This window comes from Nerophis ophidion, linkage group LG17 (genome assembly GCF_033978795.1).
Source record: "Nerophis ophidion isolate RoL-2023_Sa linkage group LG17, RoL_Noph_v1.0, whole genome shotgun sequence".
In the NCBI taxonomy this organism is placed as follows: domain Eukaryota; kingdom Metazoa; phylum Chordata; class Actinopteri; order Syngnathiformes; family Syngnathidae; genus Nerophis; species Nerophis ophidion.
The window spans coordinates 23,589,547-23,610,691 of record NC_084627.1 but is presented as its reverse complement, the minus strand read 5'-3'; the positions used below and the strand labels follow the sequence as shown (position 1 = coordinate 23,610,691).

Sequence of the window (21,145 nt, the reverse complement as noted above, 5' to 3'; positions counted from 1 at the left end):
ACTATTGGGTCAAGGAGCGCTAGATTGCGCAACCCAATAGTTGGGTGTGGAATAACCCAACATTGTTGTGAAAAAAAAAACAGCTTTTGTGTTAAATAAATTCTACTAGAGATGTCCGATAATATTGGCCTGCTGATATTATCGGCCGATAAATGCTTTAAAATGTAATATCAGAAATTATCGGTATCAGTTTCAAAAAATAAAATGATTGACTTTTTAAAACGCTGCTGTACGCAGAGGTACATATCCAGTAAAAGACGGACGTATACTCTGGACTGAAGCTGTGTGCCTTCATTGTTTTTGTAGCTGTTGTTTTGAGGAATGTTTAAAAAAAATGTAAAAATAATGCACTTTGTGAAAGTCAAAGTATAGTATTTCCCATAGTTTTAGTGGGTGTCAGGATTATCTCAGGGAGAGCATGTCCCAAATTCCAAGCTGCTGTTTTGAGGCATGTTAAAAATAAATAATGCACTTTGTGACTTTAATAATAAATATGGCAGTGCCATGTTGGCATTTTCTTTTCCATAACTGGAGTTGAAATTGTTCTCTTATTTTGGAAAACGTTGTTGTTAATTGATTGATTGAGACGTGTATTAATAGATTGCACAGTACAGTACATATTTCGTACAATTGACCACTAAATGGTAACACCCCAATAAGTTTTTAAAGTTGTTTAAGTCGGGGTCCACGTTAATCAATTTATGGTACAGTTACATTGTTTAATGCATCCAGCCGGGCATCACAACAAAATAAGCATAATAATGTGTTAATTCCACAACTGTATATATCGGTATTGCTTGATATCGGAATCGGTAATTAAGAGTTGGACAATATCGGAATATCGGATATCAGCAAAGAAGCCATTATCCGACATTTCTAAATTCAACCCAATGGTTGGGTTATGAATCAACCAACATTGAGTTAGCATAAAACAACTTTTGGGTTAAATAATTTAACCCAATAGTTTGGTTGGGAATAACCCAACATTAAGTTATCATAACTCATCTTTTCTGTTAAACAATTAAACGCAAAAGTTGGTTTGAAAAAAATAATGCAAAATGTTGAGTTAAAATAACTCAAATAAGGGGTTCGTCCTTTTCTGAACCAGCAGTTGGGTAAAATAGGGTTATTTTTTTAACCCAACATTTTTTAGCGTGTAGTTCTAAGACAGGGGTGTCAAACTCATTTTACATCGGTGGCCACATGGACAAAAATGTACTCCCAAGTGGGCTGGACGGGTAAAATCACGGCACGATAATTTAATACTAAAGACACCTTCAGATTGTTTTCTTTGTTAAAAATAGAACGAGCACATTCTAAAAATATACAAGTCATTTTTTTTTATTTTTTTTATTTTTTACATAGAACAAGCACATTCTAAAAATATACAAGTCATTTTTTTTTTTTTTTTTTTTTTTTTTACAAATACCTGTTGTGGCTAATAGTATTTTATCTTTATTTGTAGTTATTTATACTGTCGGAATAAATTATGCGATTGAAACAATAGGTTAGTTTTCCCCTTGGCCATCAGGCACACGAACAATAGCAAGATCGGATAACTCAGTTACAGCTCTTTTTACTACTTACTCTGTGTTAAATGTGTTTTATGTTGCACGATTGCACCAAGAAAAAAAATCCTAGTGTGTGAACACTAGGATGTATTGCCATTTATTGCCATTGTTCTCAAACAATGGCAGTAAAAACTTCTGATTCTGATAATGTTCATCAGTCAACTCATTGGTGCGAATTTAAATCTATCAAGATAAAAAAATAGTATCAAAATCTAACCACAGGATGTTATTTGTTTTACATATGTAGCAGAATCTACAAAGATACTAAGAATTGCTATTGTGACATCTAGTTGACACATTTAGAACAGCAGTTTCTTACATTCAAAGATTTCAGCTAATTTTTTTACTTGGCAATCCCGTCCCGCGGGTCGGATAAAAGCTGTCTGCGTGCCTGATCCGGCCCGAGGGCCTTACGTTTGACACCCCTGTTCCAAGAAGAACACGGTGGTTCTGGAATAGATGAGTTGGTCAATATAAACAAGGTGTGTACATAAGCGGTGCCGACTAAAGAAAGTTCTTTTGTTGTAGCATTGAAACAGTTTTTAAAAAGAAAGGATTTTCACGAAACTGGCATTGAAAGAGCCATGTGGTGAGGATCTGGGTTAAGGTACAGCCTTGCAAATACTTTTCACCGTTTGGTATATATTGTCCCGATCACATGTTTATTGAACTTCTCTTCCAACAGAACAGTCACAAAGACTGGATTGACGGCCATCTCCTATGACGCATTTTACAGCAACACAAGACTTCAATACGTGTAAGAAAACATAAAAAAAACGTTCTTTTTTTTTTTACCTTACTGCTTCACACTGTTGGCCTCACTCTTAATTTCTTTCACGTAGAAATCTGCGAGACAACAACCTGTCAATACTGTCGTGGAGGACTTTCCAGAACTCGAACGCAAACTATTCGTAAGTGAGCCCTTACACCAGGCCTGTCAAAATTATTTTAATTAAGGGCCCACATCGCAGTTGTGATTGCCCTCAGAGGGCCGCTTGTAACTGTAAATAATGTATGAACATAAATGTAAAAGGATTTGCCTTGTGATATTATATAATTTCCCATGCCAGTGGGTTCTGAACATTTTTTCACCAAGTACCTCCTCAGAAAATACTTGGCTCTGCAAGTGTTGGTGTGAATTATATTTATATAGCACTTTTCTCTAGTGACTCAAAGTACTTTACATAGATAAACCCAATATATCTAAGTTAGATTTAAACCAGTGTGGGTGGCACTGGGAGCAGGTGGGTAAAGTGTCTTGCCCAAGGACACAACGGTAGTGACTAGGATGGCGGAAGCGGGGATCGAATGTGGAACCCTCAAGTTGCTGGCACAGCCGCTCTACCAACCGAGCTATATCGCCCCACCATAAGTAGCACCATAATGATCAACATTAAAATACAGTAGTAGAATACAGTTGGCCTAAGTATTTACAAACCCCGTTTCCATATGATTATGGAAATTGTGTTAGATGTAAATATAAATGGAATAAAATGATTTGCAAATCATTTTCAATCCATATTCAGTTGAATGCACTACAAAGACAAGATATTTGATGTTCAAACTCCTAAACTTTTTTTTTGCAATTAATAATAATTAACTTAGAATTTCATGGCTGCAACACGTGCCAAAGTAGTTGGGAAAGGGCATGTTCACCACTGTGTTACATCACCTTTTCTTTTAACAACACTCAATAAATGTTTGGGAACTGAGGAAACCAATTGTTGAAGCTTTGAAAGTGGAATTCTTTCCCATTCTTGTTTTATGTAGAGCTTCAGTCGTTCAACAGTCCGGGGTCTCCGCTGTTGTATTTTACGCTTCATAATGCGCCACACATTTTCGATGGGAGACAGGTCTGGACTGCAGGCGGGCCAGGAAAGTACCTGCACCCTCTTTTTTACGAAGCCACGCTGTTGTAACACGTTCTGAATGTGGCTTGGTATTGTCTTGCTGAAATAAGCAAGAGCTTCCATGAAAAAGACGGCCCTTAGATGGCAGCATATCTTGTTCAAAAGCTGTATGTACATTTCAGCATTAATGTGGCCTTCCCAGATGTGTAAGTTACCCATGCCTTGGGGACCAATGCACCCCAATACCATCACAGATGCTGGCTTTTGAACTTTGCGTCGATAACAGTCTGGATGGTTCGCTTCACCTTTGGTCCGGATGACACAATGTCAAATATTTCCAAAAACAATTTGAAATGCGGACTCGTCAGACCACAGAACACTTTTCCACTTTGCATCAGTCCATCTTAGATGATTTCGGGCCCAGAGAAGCCGGCGGCATTTCTGGATGTTGTTGGTAAATGGCTTTCGCTTTGCATAGTAGAGCTTTAACTTTCACTTACAGATGTAGCGACGAACTGTATTCAGTGACAGTGGTTTTCTGAAGTGTTCCTAAGCCCATGTGGTGATATCCTTTAGAGATTGATGTCGCTTTTTGATACAGTGCCGTCTGAGGGATCGAAGGTCATGGTTATTCAATGTTAGTTTCCGGCCATGCTGTTTACGTGGAGTGATTTTTCCAGATTTTCTGAACCTTTTGATGATATTATGGACCGTAGATGTTGAAATCCCTAAATGTCTTGCAATGCACTTTGAGAAACGTTGTTCTTGAACTGTTTGACTATTTGCTCAGTAGAAGCATTTAAGTCTCATCTTAAAACTCATTTGTATACTCTAGCCTTTAAATAGACCTCCTTTTTAGACCAGTTGATCTGCCGCTTCTTTTCTTTCTCCTATGTCCCCCCCTCCCTTGTGGAGGGGGTCCGGTCCGATGACCATGGATGAAGTACTGACTGTCCAGAGTCGAGACCCAGGATGGACCGCTCGTCGGGACCCAGGATGGACCGCTTGCCTGTATCGGTTGGGGACATCTCTACGCTGCTGATCCGCTTCAGATGGTTTCCTGTGGACGGGACTCTCGCTGCTGTCTTGGAGCCACTATGGATTGAACTTTCACAGTATCATGTTGGACCCGCTCGACATCCATTGCTTTCGGTCCCCTAGAGGGGGGGGGTTGCCCACATCTGAGGTCCTCTCCAAGGTTTCTCATAGTCAGCATTGTCGCTGGCGTCCCACTGAATGTGAATTATCCCTGCCCACTGGGTGTGAGTTTTCCTTGCCCTTTTGTGGGTTCTTCCGAGGATGTTGTAGTCGTAATGATTTGTGCAGTCCTTTGAGACATTTGTGATTTGGGGCTATATAAATAAACATTGATTGATTGATTGCTCACGCAGTTGTGGACAAAGGGGTGTACCTCGCCCCATCCTTTCTTTTGAAAGACTGAGCATTTTTTGTGAAGCTGTTTTTATACCCAATCATGGCACTCACCTGTTCCCAATTAGCCTGCACACCTGTGGGATGTTCCAAAAAAGTGTTTGATGAGCATTCCTCAACTTTATCAGTGTTTATTGCCACCTTTTCCAACTTCTTTGTCACGTGTTGCTGGCATCAAATTCTAAAGTTAATGATTATTTGGGGAAAAAAAATATGTTTATCAATTTGAACATCTTAATTTTCCTGAAGGAACTCTCCTGAAGGAATCAATAAAGTACTATCTATCTATCTATCAAATATCTTGTCTTTGTAGCATATTCAACTGAATATGGGTTGAAAATGACTTGCAAATAATTGTATTCCATTTATATTTACATTGAACACAATTTCCCAACTCATATGGAAATGAGGTTTTGTTAAAAACAAGACAAATGTTTTATTTAACAATTATATTTAATAATTTGGCCACTGTAACATTACACACAGTTTGAACGGTAACACTGTGTTTGACTATTTAAGTGATTCTTTGGCGTACCACTTAATAGAACCCACATACCACAGTTTGAGAATCACAGACCAATGCATTTGATTATTATATATTTTTTAGGTACACTATAAAAAATAATCTTGAGATTTTGCTATAAAAACTGGTAGCTCAATCGCCAGAATTTATCCAGAAAATTCTGCAAGTGTTTTTTTACAGCATATTACTGTGATTGGAATGGGAAAAAAAACACCACTGTTTTTTTTTTACAGTAAAATTCAGTGCCTTGAGTTTGCTTTACACGTTTGTTTCAAACTATTACGTTGCAGCTCATGTGTTGTTTTCTTTCATTCTGAAGGCTCATTCTGTCTGGAAACCCCCTGGATTGTGTGTGTGACAACGTATGGCTCAAACTTAGGAACCAAGAGAAACCGGAGGGCCAAGATCTGAAATGCAGAGATGACAAAGGAGCAACAAAGGCCTTCGCCACGCTCACCCCGCCCAACTGCGGTAAGATGAAACTGCGTTATAATAAGCAACGCGGTGTATCCGATACAGGGGGCACTGACAGACGCTTCCTGACAACTAGAAGTCAATCGATGTGGTTTAAAATTTCCCCCGACGTGAGCTTCTTAAGACTCTCTTTGCTTGTCTCCTGCAGTGGCTCCCCAAGTAGAGGTCACCCCCACGGTGGTGACCGAGATGCAGGGGGGTAGTGTCACAGCGTTGTGCAGCGCGTCGGGCTCGCCTTCGCCAGAGATCGACTGGAACCTTGACATGATTTCCTCTCGCTACGAGGTGAGTCGCTCTGGCTTCTTGGTTTAGAACCCTATTTAGGACTTTGGTCCTATTGGCAAGAAGAAAACAAGTTCATAAGACATATTGAGGGATGCCAAAACAACAATAACACTTTACCCTACTGGGCCTACTTTACATTCAACTTTGTACTTGTGTCAGTATTTTCTACCGTTAATGCAGTTCAGGGTCACAGGTCAATCAATCAATCAATCAATGTTTACTTATTTAGCCCTAAATCCCAAGTGTCTCAAAGGGCTGCACAAGCCACAACAACATTCTTGGTTCAGATCCCACATCAGGGCATGGAAAAACTCAACCCAGTGGGATGACAATGAGAAACCTTGGAGACGACCTCGGATGTGGGTGACCGACCTCTCCCCTCCTTCCCAGGGGAGAACAGTGTGTCGAGTGGGTCTAGCATAATATTGTGAAAGTCCAGTCCATAGTGGATCTAACACAATAGTGAGAGTCCAATCCATAGTGGATCTAACATAACAGTGAGAGTCCAGTCCATGGTGGAGCTAACATAATAGTGAGAGTCCAGTCCATAGTGGATCTAACATAATAGTGAAAGTCCAGTCCATAGTGGATCTAACATAATAGTGAGTGTCCAGTCCATAGTGGATCTAACATAATAGTCAGAGTCCAGTCCATAGTGGAGCTAACATAATAGTAAGAGTCTAGTCCATAGTGGATCTAACATAATAGTCAGAGTCCAGTCCATAGTAAATCTAACATAATAGTGAGAGTCCAGCCCATAGTGGATCTAACATAATAGTGAGAGTCCAGTCCATAGTGGATCTAACATAATAGTGAGTGTCCAGTCCATAGTGGATCTAACATAATAGTGAGAGTCCAGTCCATAGTGGATCTAACATAATAGTGAGAGTCAAGTCCATAGTGGATCTAACATAATAGTGAGAGGGATCTAACATAATAGTCAGAGTCCAGTCCATAGTGGGTCCAACATAATAGTCATAGTCCAGTCCATAGTTGATCTAACATAATAGTGAGAGTCCAGTCCATAGTGGATCTAACAGAATAGTCAGAGTCCAGTCCATAGTGGATCTAAAATAATAGTCAGAGTCCAGTCCATAGTGGATCTAACATATTAGTGAGAGTCAAGTCCATAGTGGATCTAACATAATAGTGAGAGTCCAGTCCATATTGGATCCAACATGATAGTCAGAGTCCAGTCCATAGTGGATCTAACATAATAGTCAGAGTCCAGTCCGTAGTGGATCTAACATAATAGTCAGAGTCCAGTCCATAGTGGATGTAACATAATAGTGAGAGTCCAGTCCATAGTGGATCTAATGTAATAGTGAGAGTCCAGTCCATAGTGGATCTAACATAATAGTGTGAGAGTCCAGTCCATAGTGGATCTAACATGATAGTCAGAGTCCAGTCCATAGTGGATCCAACATAATAGTGAGAGTCCAATCCATAGTGGATCTAACATAACAGTCAGATTCCAGTCCATAGTGGATCTAACATAATAATGAGAGTCCAGTCCATAGTGGATCTAACATAATAGTCACAGTCCAGTCCATAGTGGATCTAACATAATAGTGAGAGTCCAGTCCATAGTGGATCTAACATAATAGTGAGAGTCCAGTCCATAGTGGATCCAACATAATAGTAAGCGTCCAGCCCATAGTTGATCTAACATAATAGTGAGAGTCCAGTCCATAGTGGATCTAACATAATAGTCAGAGTCCAGTCCATAGTGGATCTAACATAATAGTGAGAGTCCAGTCCATAGTGGATCTAACATAATAGTGAGAGTCCAGTCCCTAGTGGATCTAACATAATAGTGAGAGTCCAGTCCATAGTGGATCTAACATAATACTGAGAGTCCAGTCCACAGTGGATCTAACATAATAGTCAGAGTCCAGTCCATAGTGGATCTAACATAATAGTCAGAGTCCAGTCCATAGTAGATCTAACATAATAGTGAGAGTCCAGTCCATAGTGGATCTAACATAATAGTCACAGTCCAGTCCATAATGGATCTAACATAATAGTCATAGTCCAGTCCATAGTGGATCTAACATAATAGTGAGAGTCCAGTCCATAGTGGATCTTACATAATAGTGTTGGAGTCTAGTCCATAGTGGGGCCATCAGGAGACCATTCCCGAGCGAAGACAGGTCAGCAGCGCAGAGATGTCCCCAACCGATGCACAGGCGAGTGGTCCACCCCGTGTCCCGACTTTTGGCACTTCATCCATGGCCACCGGACCTCTGCGGTGGCCATACAGAGGAGAAAAGAAAAGAAACGGCAGATCAACTGGTCTAAAAAGGGGGTCTATTTAAAGGTTAGAGTATACAAATGAGATTTAAGATGGCACTTAAATGCTTCTACTGCGGTAGCATCTCTAACTGTTACCGGGACGGCATTCCAGAGTACTGGAGCCCCAATAGAAAACGCTCTATAGCCCGCAGACTTTTTTTGGGCTCTGGGAATCACTAACAAGCCAGAGTTCTTTGAACAAAGATTTCTTGCCGTGACATATGGTACAATACAATCAGCAAGACAGGCTGGAGCTAGACCATGTAGTATTTTATACGTAAGCCAGTGCAGTTTAGCCAGTATAAATGTAACATGATCAAAATTTCTTGTACTTTTCAAAAGTCTAGCAGCCGCATTTTATACCAACTGTAATCTTTTAATGCTAGACATAGGGAGACTCGAAAATAATACGTTACAGTAATCGAGACGAGACGTAACGAACGCATGAATAATGATCTCGTTGCCAGTTGATCAATAAACAAACAACCATTTGTTGTCCTGCTTATACCATTCTGGGTAAAGGAGAAGGTGCATCCTATCCCAGCCGACCTCTAACTGGATCTGTCGCCAGTCAATCACAGGGAATTTTTCAGGCACTCCATACAAATCCAACCATTCCCCGCCAATTATGCGCATGCTCGCAACATTTACCAACAAAAATTAAGTTAAACGTACTTGGAAAATGTCTGCAACTTGTGGACTACAGAGCAGATAGCGGTTAATAAATCAGCCTTTAGTGTAGTTTCTTTTTGTAATTATAATTATTATTATTACTAGTTATATTGAATTAAGGGCAGCACAGTGGAAGAGAGGGGTTGGTGCATCTGCCTCCCAATACGAAGGTCCTGGGTTCGATCCTGCGCTCGAGATCTTTCTGTGTGGAGTTTGCATGTTCACCCCGTGAATGCGTGGGTTCCCTCCGGTTACTCCGGCTTCCTCCCACTTCCAAAGACATGCACCTGGGGATAGGTTGATTGGCAAAAAATAAATTGACTCTAGTCTAGTGTGTAAGTGTGAGTGTGAATGTTGTCTATCTGTTTTGGTCCTATGGTGAGGTGGCGACTTGTCCAGGGTGTACCCCGCCACCCGCCCATGTGCAGCCTTTATAGGCTCCAGCACTCCCCGCGACCCCAACAGGGACAAGCGGTAGAAAATGCATGGATTGATATTGAATTTAAACTGTAATTTGAGCTCTGACTATGTGCTTTTACTGCCATCTAATGTCTACTTTTAAGTCTGTGTGCTATAAAACGAATAAAGCATCAATAGGAAATGTTTTCCCCATATGTACTGTACAGTCAAAAGTTTACATACGCTTGTAAAGAACATAATGTCATGGCTGTCTTGAGTTTCCAATAATATATATAACTCTTTTTTTTGTGATAGAGTGATTGGAGCACATACTTGTTGGTCACAAAAAACATTCATGAAGTTTGCTTGTTTCCTGAATTTATTATGGCTCTACTGAAAATGTGACCAATTGGCCTTATGTTGTGAATGTGAGTGTGAATGTTGTCTGTCTATCCGTGTCGGCCCTGCGATGAGGTGGCGACTTGTCCAGGGTGTACGCCGCTGTGACAGTTTGACCCCACATTGTCACTGTTTGACCTTTTGGCTTCCTCTCAAACCATGCACATTTTTATTAGTCAGTGGAAAGCATGCGCAACAAACAAATTGTAACCTGTCACTCACCATGGCTCTGCATGTCTGGCTAAAATAGTCAAGGTGGGACTGAAGGCTTTATGTAGCTGAGCACACCTGCTTTGACTAATTAGGCCTAATTTGGGCCAAACCATGACTTTCAGGAGCTGGGTGTTGCTGAGGGACACTGGACATTTGAAAGTTGTGTTGTCTAAACCTGAATACACTGTGTACAAACATGACTGCTTTAAAACTGCAAAAGTACTATGTGAATACTTTTTAGACATCTGATAGTTATTTATGGTGAAATTTAAGAAAATAAGTGTTTTCTTAATTTCCCCTGTCAAATTGGTCCCAGCTAGTGGGCGGGGCTATGGGCTATTTAAGTGGGGAAAATGCCATTTTTCTGCCAGTCTGCTGCCTGTCACTGCCAGAGAGGTTCTCTGTCCTGACCAAGAGTTTTTGGTCTTCATACATAAAACTTCTACTGAGATTGTGGGTGCTTTGTCTTCCTGTGTTTTTGTTCACCTTGACCCTTTTTGGGATTTATAAAAATGTTTGTAAACTGTTGCCAACTGTGTGCCTTGCCATCCTTGATTTGAAGTCTGGTTTGCAAAGGTTACATTACCTTCACCCGAGACGGGGTGTGACAACCGCCTTTCGCCCGAATGCAGCTGAGAAAGGCTCCAGCACCCCCTGCGACCCTGAAACGGACAAGCGGTAGAAAATGGATGGATAGATGGTTCTTTTATGAATTTATTATGAGTCTACTGAAAATGTGAACAAATCTGCTGGGTCAAAAGTATACATACAGCAATGTTAATATTTGCTTACATGTCCCTTGGCAAGTTTCACTGCAATAAGGCGCTTTTGGTAGCCATCCACAAGCTTCGACTTGAATTTTTGACTACTCCTCTTGACATAATTGGTGCAGTTCAGCTAAATTTGTTGGTTTTCTGACATGGACTTGTTTCTTCAGCATTGTCCACACGTTTAAGTCAGGACTTTGGGAAGGCCATTCTGAAACCTTAATTGTAGCCTGATTTAGCCATCCCTTTACCACTTTTGACGTGTGTTTGGGGTCATTGTCCTGTTGGAAAACCCAACTGCGCCCAAGACCCAACCTCCGGGCTGATGATTTTAGGTTGTCCTGAAGAATTTGGAGGTAATCCTCCTTTTTCATTGTCCCATATACTCTCTGTAAAGCACCAGTTCCATTGGCAGAAAAACAGGTCCAGATCATAATACTACCACCACCATGCTTGACGGTAGGAGTGGTGTTCCTGGGCTTAAAGGCCTCACCTTTTCTCCTCCAAACATATTGCTGGGTATTGTGGCCAAACAGCTCAATTGTTGTGCTCAAGTATGTGCTCCAATCACTCTATCACAAAAAAATTAAGAGTTGTAGAATTTATTGGAAACTCAAGACAGCCATGACATTATGTTCTTTACAAGTGTATGTAAACTTTTGACCATGACTGTATATACTTTTTTTTTCATTGCTCAACCTATTCAGGGTGATGGGTTAGCTCGAGCCTATCCCAGACAACTTTAACGTGAGATGCGTGGTATATGCCCTGAAGCGTACAGTATATCACTCACAGGAATCATTTTTGGTGATTCCAACTTTTGATGCTGAATGCCAAGCAGGGAGGGAATGTCTCCCATTTTTATAGTCTTTGGTATGATAGTAAAAATGAAAGCAAAGAAGCAGTTAGTGAAATAAATATTAATAATAAAGAAATTACAGTGAGCATTATTACACTACAAGTGGAACAATACAAATACCAATAGAAATAGCACTATTAGTTAGTTAGTTTATTATATCTTCGGTCAGTGGTCAACGAAATAAACAAACAGTTATACATTCATAAATTGACAATTTTGCAGACCCGAAAGGGTTGAAGTTGAGCACTTATTTCGCCTAACCCTATAAACAATATCAAATACAAGGTGAAATACAACATATTATAAATACAGGTTGTACACAACATGAACACTGTTCAAATATGTACACAGTAAAGACAGACAAACAGTTGTGAAACATCTCTGGACACCTGTTGGTTAAACATTGGTACCAATAATATACTATACACAAGTACTTATAATTCCGTTAATTTTTCAGATATTTTTCTAACTGTTGATAATGAATAATAATAAGTACCTCTATTATCAACAATACAGTTGTTCAAATGCAACAATACATATATGTAATGATAACTTAAAATACAGAAGAAAGCAGATAAATGGAAGAGGGAGAAAGACAAACCAACTATATTAACCTTGTAGATTGTTATGGTAACAGTAGGTTAAGCTTTGTCAGTGTGCCATGTGTTACCCAGTTTCAACAATGTTAATATGTTTTTGGTTGTCTCAAACAGTGATTCTCAAACGGTGGTACGCGGGCTCCAACTAGTAGTACACCAAAAAATAATTTGATTAAAGTACAGTGCTTTATTTTCCTATATACAAACACAGTGTTACTGTTCAAACTGTGTGTAATGTTACAGTGGCCAAAAATATTACATTTACTTAATAATAATAATAATGGATTACATTTTATATCGCACTTTTCTATTGTTAGATACTCAAAGCGCTCACAGAGAAGTGAGAACCCATCATTCATTTACATCTTTTGGTGGTAAGCTACATTTGTACCCACGGCTCCCCTGAGGTAGACTGACGGAAGCGAGGCTGCCAATTTGCGCCTATGGCCCCTCCGACCACAACCTATCATTCATTTATCATTCATTCACCAGAGGGCAAGGGTGGAGTCTCCTGCCCAAGGACTTGTTAAATAAAACATCTGCCTCGTTTTCAACAAATACTTGGGCCTTCTACGCTACTTTATTTTGATGTTGGTCTTTATGAGGTGGTCCTTGGTGAAAAAGGTTTGAGAACCACTGGTCAACATTGACATAGACAAACGGCAACCTGCTGACAAAAATCAAGCAGAGTGTCAAAACTTGTAACAAAGCCACAGGTAAAAATAGTCCTGGCTAAATGCCTTACTTAAAAATGGGGCCTTTGTTTAAAAAAAAAATGTTCAGTGTCGGATAATGTAATAATGTACAATCTCTTTATCATATTCATGTGTTACAACATTTTAGATTTGTTTGTAAAAACACACCATTACCAGAAAGTTCTAGAGATGTTAGCGAATGCTAGTCACGAGTCTTGAGTTGCAAACTGTAGAGGAAAAAAAGTGCAAAATTAAGGAACTTCCGGTAAAAACACATAAAAATCAATAATTAATTAAATTGTTCTTCTATTGCTAAACTACTGTATTACAACATCATTGATTGATTGATTAATTGATTGATACTTTTATTAGTAGATGCGCATTACAGTACATATTCCGTACAATTGACCACTAAATGGTAACACCCGAATAAGTTTTTCAACTTGTTTAAGTCGGGGTCCACGTAAATCAATTCATGGTAACTACTATCAACTAACATCAAACTGCAACTTTAAAGACACACGTGGTAGCTGAAAGGGGGCAACATAAAAACAGAAAACTTGCTTGTTTACGAATGCTAACTTCCTTAGCATGTACCTGACAGTGAAACCACTTGGTTAATTCTAGCCTTGCTCTTTAGATTGTGACATTCACTGAGATATCAATTGTAATGTAACACAAGGCAGAGCAATTTTGGCCTTTTCAGGCTAAAATGATCTGTAACATGTTGTCTTAAAAGGGGAAATGTAGTGAGTTAGCATTAGCCTAATGCAGTGTTTTTCAAGCTTTTCTGAGCCAAGGCACATGTTTTTCATTGAAAAAATATCGAGGCACACCACTAGCATAAAACATAAAAAAAATTAAACTCAGCAGCTGATATTGACAATAAAAAGTTGTTCTTGCAATTGTTGGATATGACTTTTAACCATAACCACTCATGCATCACTATAGCTCTTGTCTCAAAGTAGGTGTACTGTCACCACCTGTCACATCACACCGTGACTTATTTTGAGTTTTTTGCTGTTTTTCTGTGTGTACTGTTTTAGTTCTTGTCTTGCGCTCCTATTTTGGTGGCTTTTCTTCTTTTGTTGGTATTTTCCTGTAGCAGTTTCATGTCCTCCTTGAACGCTATTCCTGCTTTGTTTTAGCCATCAAGACTATTTCAGTTGTGCGGACGCTATCCTTCTTTGTGGGGACATTGTTGATTGTTATGTCATGTACGGATGTACTTTGTGGATGCTGTCTGCTCCACAATGTGTAAGTCTTTGCTGTCGTCCAGCATTCTGTTTTTGTTTACTTTGCAGCCAGTTAAGTTTCAGTTTCGTTATGCATAGCCTTCCCTAAGCTACAATGCATTTTAGAATAGAATAGAATAGAATAGAATAGAATAGAATAGAATAGAATAGAATAGAATCGAATAGAAAGTACTTTATTGATCCCTGGGGGAAATTCAGCACCACAGTTTGCTCACAATAGACGATAATAATAATGAATATTATATAACATATATATATAATATACAATATATGAATAATATAAATATATTTTACATATATTCTACATTTAAGTGCAGTCAAGAAGGAACATATGCATTATACAGTCTGATGGTTTTCTTAGCGGCACTAAGCGGCACTCGTCTTTTTTTTATTTTTGGTTTACGTGTTGGATACCTTTTTACCTACACGCTGCCTCTCGCATATTGTGCTCACGACAAACCAACTTAAAGAACACCTCCAGGCAAATTCAACCCTTGACTAACACCCTCCCCCCTCCACATCCCACCTCCCCGAATTATAAAGAATCAAATGTAAATAATCAAATGTATACACTTGTTATTATGCTTTCTGAACTCATTATGTTCACTGCTCACTGTAAATATCCTACCAAGTCAGACCTACACTGTTACAATGTCCATTTCTAAGACGATACAATTGTTGATGACTGAAGTGCTGATATCAACCAAACCTAACCACCCCCGGATTGTAAATAATGTAAATAATTCAATGTATATACTATGATGATTAACTTGTGTGATGACTGTATTATGCTGATAGTATATATTTGTACCATGAATTGATTAATGTGGACCCCGACTTAAACAAGTTGAAAAATGTATTCGGGTGTTACCATTTAGTGGTCAATTGTACGGAATATGTACTGTACTGTGCTATCTACTAATAAAAGTTTCAATCAATCAATCAATCAATCAATCAATCAATCAATCAAAACCATGTTCCCGACATCTACAAAGCAATTAGCTACCTGCTGCCACCTATTGACATGGAACAGTATTACACGGTTACTCTGCCGAGCTTTAGACACTCAACAAAGCCAAATTTGCGGTTACTGGTCAGCAAAAAAGGTTTTTAACCCAATTCGGTGAAATTACATAATGTCCCACGGCACACCCAGACTGTATCTCATGACACACTAGTGTGCCACGACACAGTGGTTGAAAAACACTGGCATAATGCCGAATAGAAGCACCTGGAGCTTTTTCTACCGGTTATTGTTTCCTAAAGATCACATTCATTTGGTAATAGAGGACGTTTGGAGTAAGTAATAACGCTATGCTGTTTTCACAGATCAAGCCAATGGATATGAAGCTCAGCCTGACCCTCTCAGACCTTTCGCCAGAAGATAGCGGCAGGCTGATCGCGTGCAGCGCGGAGAACATGGTCGGCCAGACGGAGGCCATGCTACAGCTGAATATTCTCTGTAAGGCCCATTGCTGTTAGCGTTCACCCAGATTAGCATACGTCTTTTGGAAATTGCATTTTCAAGTTTCATTTGTTTAATTTCCTCTGAGGTCGTCTTGTAAATGTTGAACTTTTTTTTTTTTCCAGTGGAAGCAGAGTGCTACTCAGTTTGTTTTCATTACTGCCACTGCTGATCTTATTGACTTCTCCATGTTTCCTGTCCATAACTCTTCCTGGCCGTGCTCCTCTGCTTCCACATGTTTTCTCTCCCTTGTTTTGCGTGTGCTGATGTTTGTCTCAAAACCTTGATACCTTTCAAAAACATAGCCGACACTGAGCCAGGCATCAATTGTATTTCAATACTTTAGTAACAACTAAAAGTTTTCATCATCCTTGGAACCTCCTAACAATATTTCCACTCGTACCCTTTGTCTGTTCCCATGCTTGATAACCAACGTTTCCAATCTTTGCCAGTAATAATGTTTCTTGATAACCTCGGATAACATTTACAATCTTTGCTAGTGCTAATGTTTACAAATATATTTGATCATCTCCAACAACTTGTACAACCTTTCCTTAGGACGGGGTCGGCAACCCGCGGCTCTTGAGCCGCACGCGGCTCTTTAGTGCCGCCCTAGTCGCTCTCTGGAGCTTTTCAAAAATGTATGAAAAATTTAAATAAATGAGGGGAAAAAATACATTTTTTGTTTAAGTATGGTTTCTGCAGGAGGACAAACATGACACAAACCTCCCTAATTGTTATAAAGCACACTGTTTGTATTAAACATGCTTCACTGATTCGAGTATTTGGCAAGCGCCGTTTTGTCCTACTAATTTTGGCGGTCCTTGAAGTCACCGTAGTTTGTTTACATGTACAACTTTTTCTAACTTTCTAAGACGTGTTTTATGCCACTTCTTTTTCCGTCTCATTTTGTCCACCAAACTTTTAACGTTGTGCATGAATGCACAAATGTGAGTTTTGTTGATATTATTGACTTTGTGTGGAGTGCTAGTCAGACATATTTGGTCCCTGCATGACTGAAAGCTAATTGATGCCAACATGCTCTTTAGGCTAGACTGTATCTACACATTGGTAAATGGTAAATGGGTTTTACTTGTATAGCGCTTTTCTACCCCTTTTTAAGGAACCCAAAGCGCTTTGACAGTATTTCCACATTCACCCATTCACACACACAATCACACACTGATGGCGGGAGCTGCCATGCAAGGCACTAACCAGCAAGGGTGTAGTGTCTTGCTCAAGGACACAACGGACGTGACTAGGATGGTAGAAGGTGGGAATTGAACCAGTAACCCTCAGATTGCTGGCACAGCCACTCTACCAACTTCGACATGCCGTCCCCCAATTGCAAGATTGCATCATTATGCCTCATTTGTAGCTATATTTGAGGTCATTTAGTTTCCTTTAAGTCCTCCTAATTCAATTTATATCTCATGACACACACTATCCGAATGTAATATGGCTTTTAATTTTTTGCGGTTCCAGACAGATTTGCTTTTGTATTTTTGGTCCAATATGGCTCCTTCAACATTTTGGGTTGCCGACCCCTGCCTTAGGATATGAACATTTCATATTACAGTTATCACGGTGACCAAAATTATTACCATGTTCATTATTTTCACAATATTGTTGAATGTGCTCAAAAAGTACTTATACACACACTAAAATATTTGGTAACACTTTAGTATGGGGAACATATCCTAAGTAACAAAGACTTAATTTTGACTTATTCGGACATTAGGGGAACATATAAGGGTTAGGTTTAGGGCAGGCCTGGGCAATTATTTTGACTCAGGGGACAAATTTAGAGAAAAAAATGTGTCTGGGGGCTGGTATATCTATTTTTTGGAACACTAATACAAAACCTCACATTAATTTCTGATTGAATGCTAAAAACATTATGACAGACCACGTTAAAGGATAAATAAATGATAAATGGGTTGTACTTGTATAGCGCTTTTCTACCTTCAAGGTACTCAAAGCGCTTTGACACTACTTCCACATTTACCCATTCACACACACATATTCACACACTGATGGAGGGAGCTGCCATGCAAGGCGCTAACCAGCACCCATCAGGAGCAAGGGTGAAGTCTCTTGCTCAGGACACAACGGATGTGACGAGGTTGGTACTAGGTGGGGATTGAACCAGGGACCCTCGGGTTGCGCACGGCCACTCTTCCACTGCGCCACGCCGTCCCATTAGAAATGAACTGGAATTTTCCTTTTTTTTTTTACTGTATGAGACACCCAGAATGTACATGAACATAAAGAATGTGGAATTTACAATATTAACTATGAACGATAAAACATTGAATATTGACAACATATCAACATCACACCCCCTCTCCATCCACATATTTTGCCATCATGAATGCAAAAGGTAAAAAAAAAAAAAAAACACCTACAATTTGATATATCCTTAAACTTCAGAACTTTGTTGCAAAAATGTCCTTCCGCATTAGTCCCTGACACCCGCATTTCAGGCTGGCCGCTCTGGAAACACTCTGTGGAAACGCTCTCCACCCACACTGCTTGGTGCTTGGTGCCTCGTCTGAGCTGTTGTGACTTAGATTACCATAGTAACTCATTAGATTACCATAGTAACTAGTATAACATGCAAAAGCGCAGATTACAACCAATGAAATACTTGGTATAGTCCAAGACTTACGGTCATTTGTAAAACATCCTTGCACATCATAATGGCAGCTAAGGTTTCAATCTTAAAGATGTAGAAAAAATTATTTGGGAAAGTCCGGCGGGCCAGATTGAAAAGCTTAACGGGCCGCATGTGGCCCCCGGGCCTTAATTTGCCCAGGTCTGGGTTAGGGTTACTAAATAAGCAATAATTCTGAGGTTATTGAGCGAAGACTCTTAGTTAATCACTTACTAGTTGTATATTAAGGCCATGCAGAATAAAGCATTAGTAAATGTCATGTGCGGGTCGCATCTCTGAGACTTAGACTTAGAAAATCTTTATTGTCCCCGAGGGGCAATTTGGTTTGCAGCAGTAGTCATTAAAAACAAGGTACAACAGTAAAAACGAGGTATACAACAGTAAAAACAAGGTACAACAGTAAAAAGTGAGGTACAACAGTAAAAACAAGGTACAAATACATAAAATACATACAACGTACAAACCATCATAAAGCTAAAAAATAAAAACATTTGTGATACAATAAAAACTAATCACACGTCGTATCCCACTAAAGTGACTACATAGCAGCTAAGCTTGTTTAAGGAGCTCATTTATAAAAACAACGGCTGAGGGAACAAAGGATCTAATGTATCGGTTGTTTTTGGCCTTTCTATTACTAGGGGCGTACCTACATCCTGAGGGCAAGCCTCTAAACTCTAAGAAGAGAGGGTGCTGACGGTTGGCCAGAATGGCCTTTGCCTTCTTGATGACTCTGACCTGATAAATCTGGTTCAGGGGTTTTAAGGTAGTGCCTATGGTCTTTTGACACACCTTGATTATACCACCTAGTCTTTTTTTATTGGCCACACTGAGGTTACCAAACCAGGAAGTGACAGAATATGTTAAAATAGACTCGATACAAGATGAATAGAACATCCTCATTAGTGTCCTATCAACCTGAAAACCCCTCAGTTTCCTCAAGAAAAACAGCCTCTGATTGGCCTTCTTACAAATACAGTCAGTGTTGGCATCAAAGGTCAATTTATGCGGGGTCGTTCCTCCAGATGCAAAACGAACCACTCCGGACGAAAACGTGAAGGTAGGAGATGATTTTTTAATCATAAATCATACACCGTACCAAAAGACAGAAGCAAACAAAAAAAAAGCGTGCCGATCGCACGGGAAGCTAAGGCAACAACTTAGCACAGGAATGGAGAACAGGAATAAACCAACGTAACAGTTGCATACCACAAACAAAGAAGCCAGGACGAGTGATCAACAAAGGCAGGCTTAAATAGTGTCTCTTGATTACGAACAGGTGAGTGTCCCGAATAACGGAGGCAGGTGAAAATCATAAGTAACCATGGTGACTAAACTCAGGAGGTGCACAAACAGGAACTAAAGGAGTCCAAAACAAACAGAATACACAAAACATGATCCAGACCACGGATCATGACAAATAAGTACTTATTAATGACTAATTAAGAGCCAATATTTTACTAATTTGCATGTTAATAAGTAACAAATTATTGGTGAATATGTGGCGACTTGTCCAGGGTGTACCCCGCCTTCCGCCCGATTGTAGCTGAGATAGGCGCCAGCGCCCCCCGCGACCCCAAAAAAGGGAATAAGCGGTAGAAAATGGATGGATGTATTAAAAAAACAACACAAACACGAAAAAGATTGAACATTGTTCTGGCTTCTTGGTATTTACATGTCCATCTTCTTGTTTTGGATTGCGTTTGGAATTTGTTTTGGATTTGTGTCTTGTATTTATGTTAGCATTTAAGCTAGCTGGTGATTAGGCGCTTTTGCAGGGAATGAGTGGTATCACCGTGATTGTGGTAAAATCACAGTTTTACAATTATTGAAATTTGAAACGGTAATACTAACCGTCGAGAATGTTACCGCAATTCATCATTATATTGGGAATACTTAAATTTCTACCAACATTTTAAACATTTCTCTTGAACAATGTTTGTTTCCATATTGGTACCGCCAGGAAACATCTCCACCATACTTGCCAACCTTCCCAAATTTTCCGAGAGACTACCGAAATTCAGCGCCTCTCCCGAAAACCTCCTGGGACAAATTTTCTCGTGAAAATCTCCCAAAATTCAGGCAAACTTGAGTGAGGACCGCCTGTTTTCACGTTCGGTTTCCCACAATATAAACAGCGTGTCTGCCCAATGACGTTATAACTGTAGAATGATCGAGGGCGAGTTCTTGGTTTCTTATGTGGGTTTTGTTGTTAGGCAGTTTCATTAAAGTCCTCCTAGCGCGGTTACAACACACAACAACAGCAGTCACGTTTTCGTCTACCGTAAAGCAGTTTGTCTGCCGTAAACAGCAATGTTGTGACACTCTTAAACAGGACAATACTGCCATCTACTGTACATGCATATGTTTATAAAAATAATGACAGAAAATAGAACAAGGATGGACAATTCAACCCTTAACTCAACAATGAGTAGATGAGTGCAGTGTGTGTGTGTATGTGTAAATAAGTGAACAGTGAAATCCAAGTATTTATTTTATATATATATATATATATATATATATATATATATATATATATATATATATATATATATATATATATATATATATATATATAGCTAGAATTCACAGAAAAGTCAAGTGTTTCTTATATATATGAAATACTTGACTTGATGAATTGTGGCTATAAATATACTCCTCCCCTCTTAACCACGCCCCGCCCCCTCCACCCCCTACCTCCCGAAATCAGAGGTC

At 39.5% G+C, this 21,145-nt stretch overlaps 1 protein-coding gene across 1 annotated transcript in view; it reads left to right on the top strand.

The window, feature by feature from the left end:
* Positions 1 to 21,145, top strand: part of ntrk2b (neurotrophic tyrosine kinase, receptor, type 2b) — an 85,229-nt gene that overhangs the window by 23,220 nt on the left and 40,864 nt on the right. The window contains exons 3-7 of the mRNA XM_061876616.1: positions 2,257 to 2,328; positions 2,414 to 2,482; positions 5,695 to 5,846; positions 5,998 to 6,134; positions 15,618 to 15,750. Of these exons, the coding sequence (XP_061732600.1) occupies positions 2,257 to 2,328; positions 2,414 to 2,482; positions 5,695 to 5,846; positions 5,998 to 6,134; positions 15,618 to 15,750 (563 nt within the window). The remainder of the gene's footprint in view (positions 1 to 2,256; positions 2,329 to 2,413; positions 2,483 to 5,694; positions 5,847 to 5,997; positions 6,135 to 15,617; positions 15,751 to 21,145) is intronic.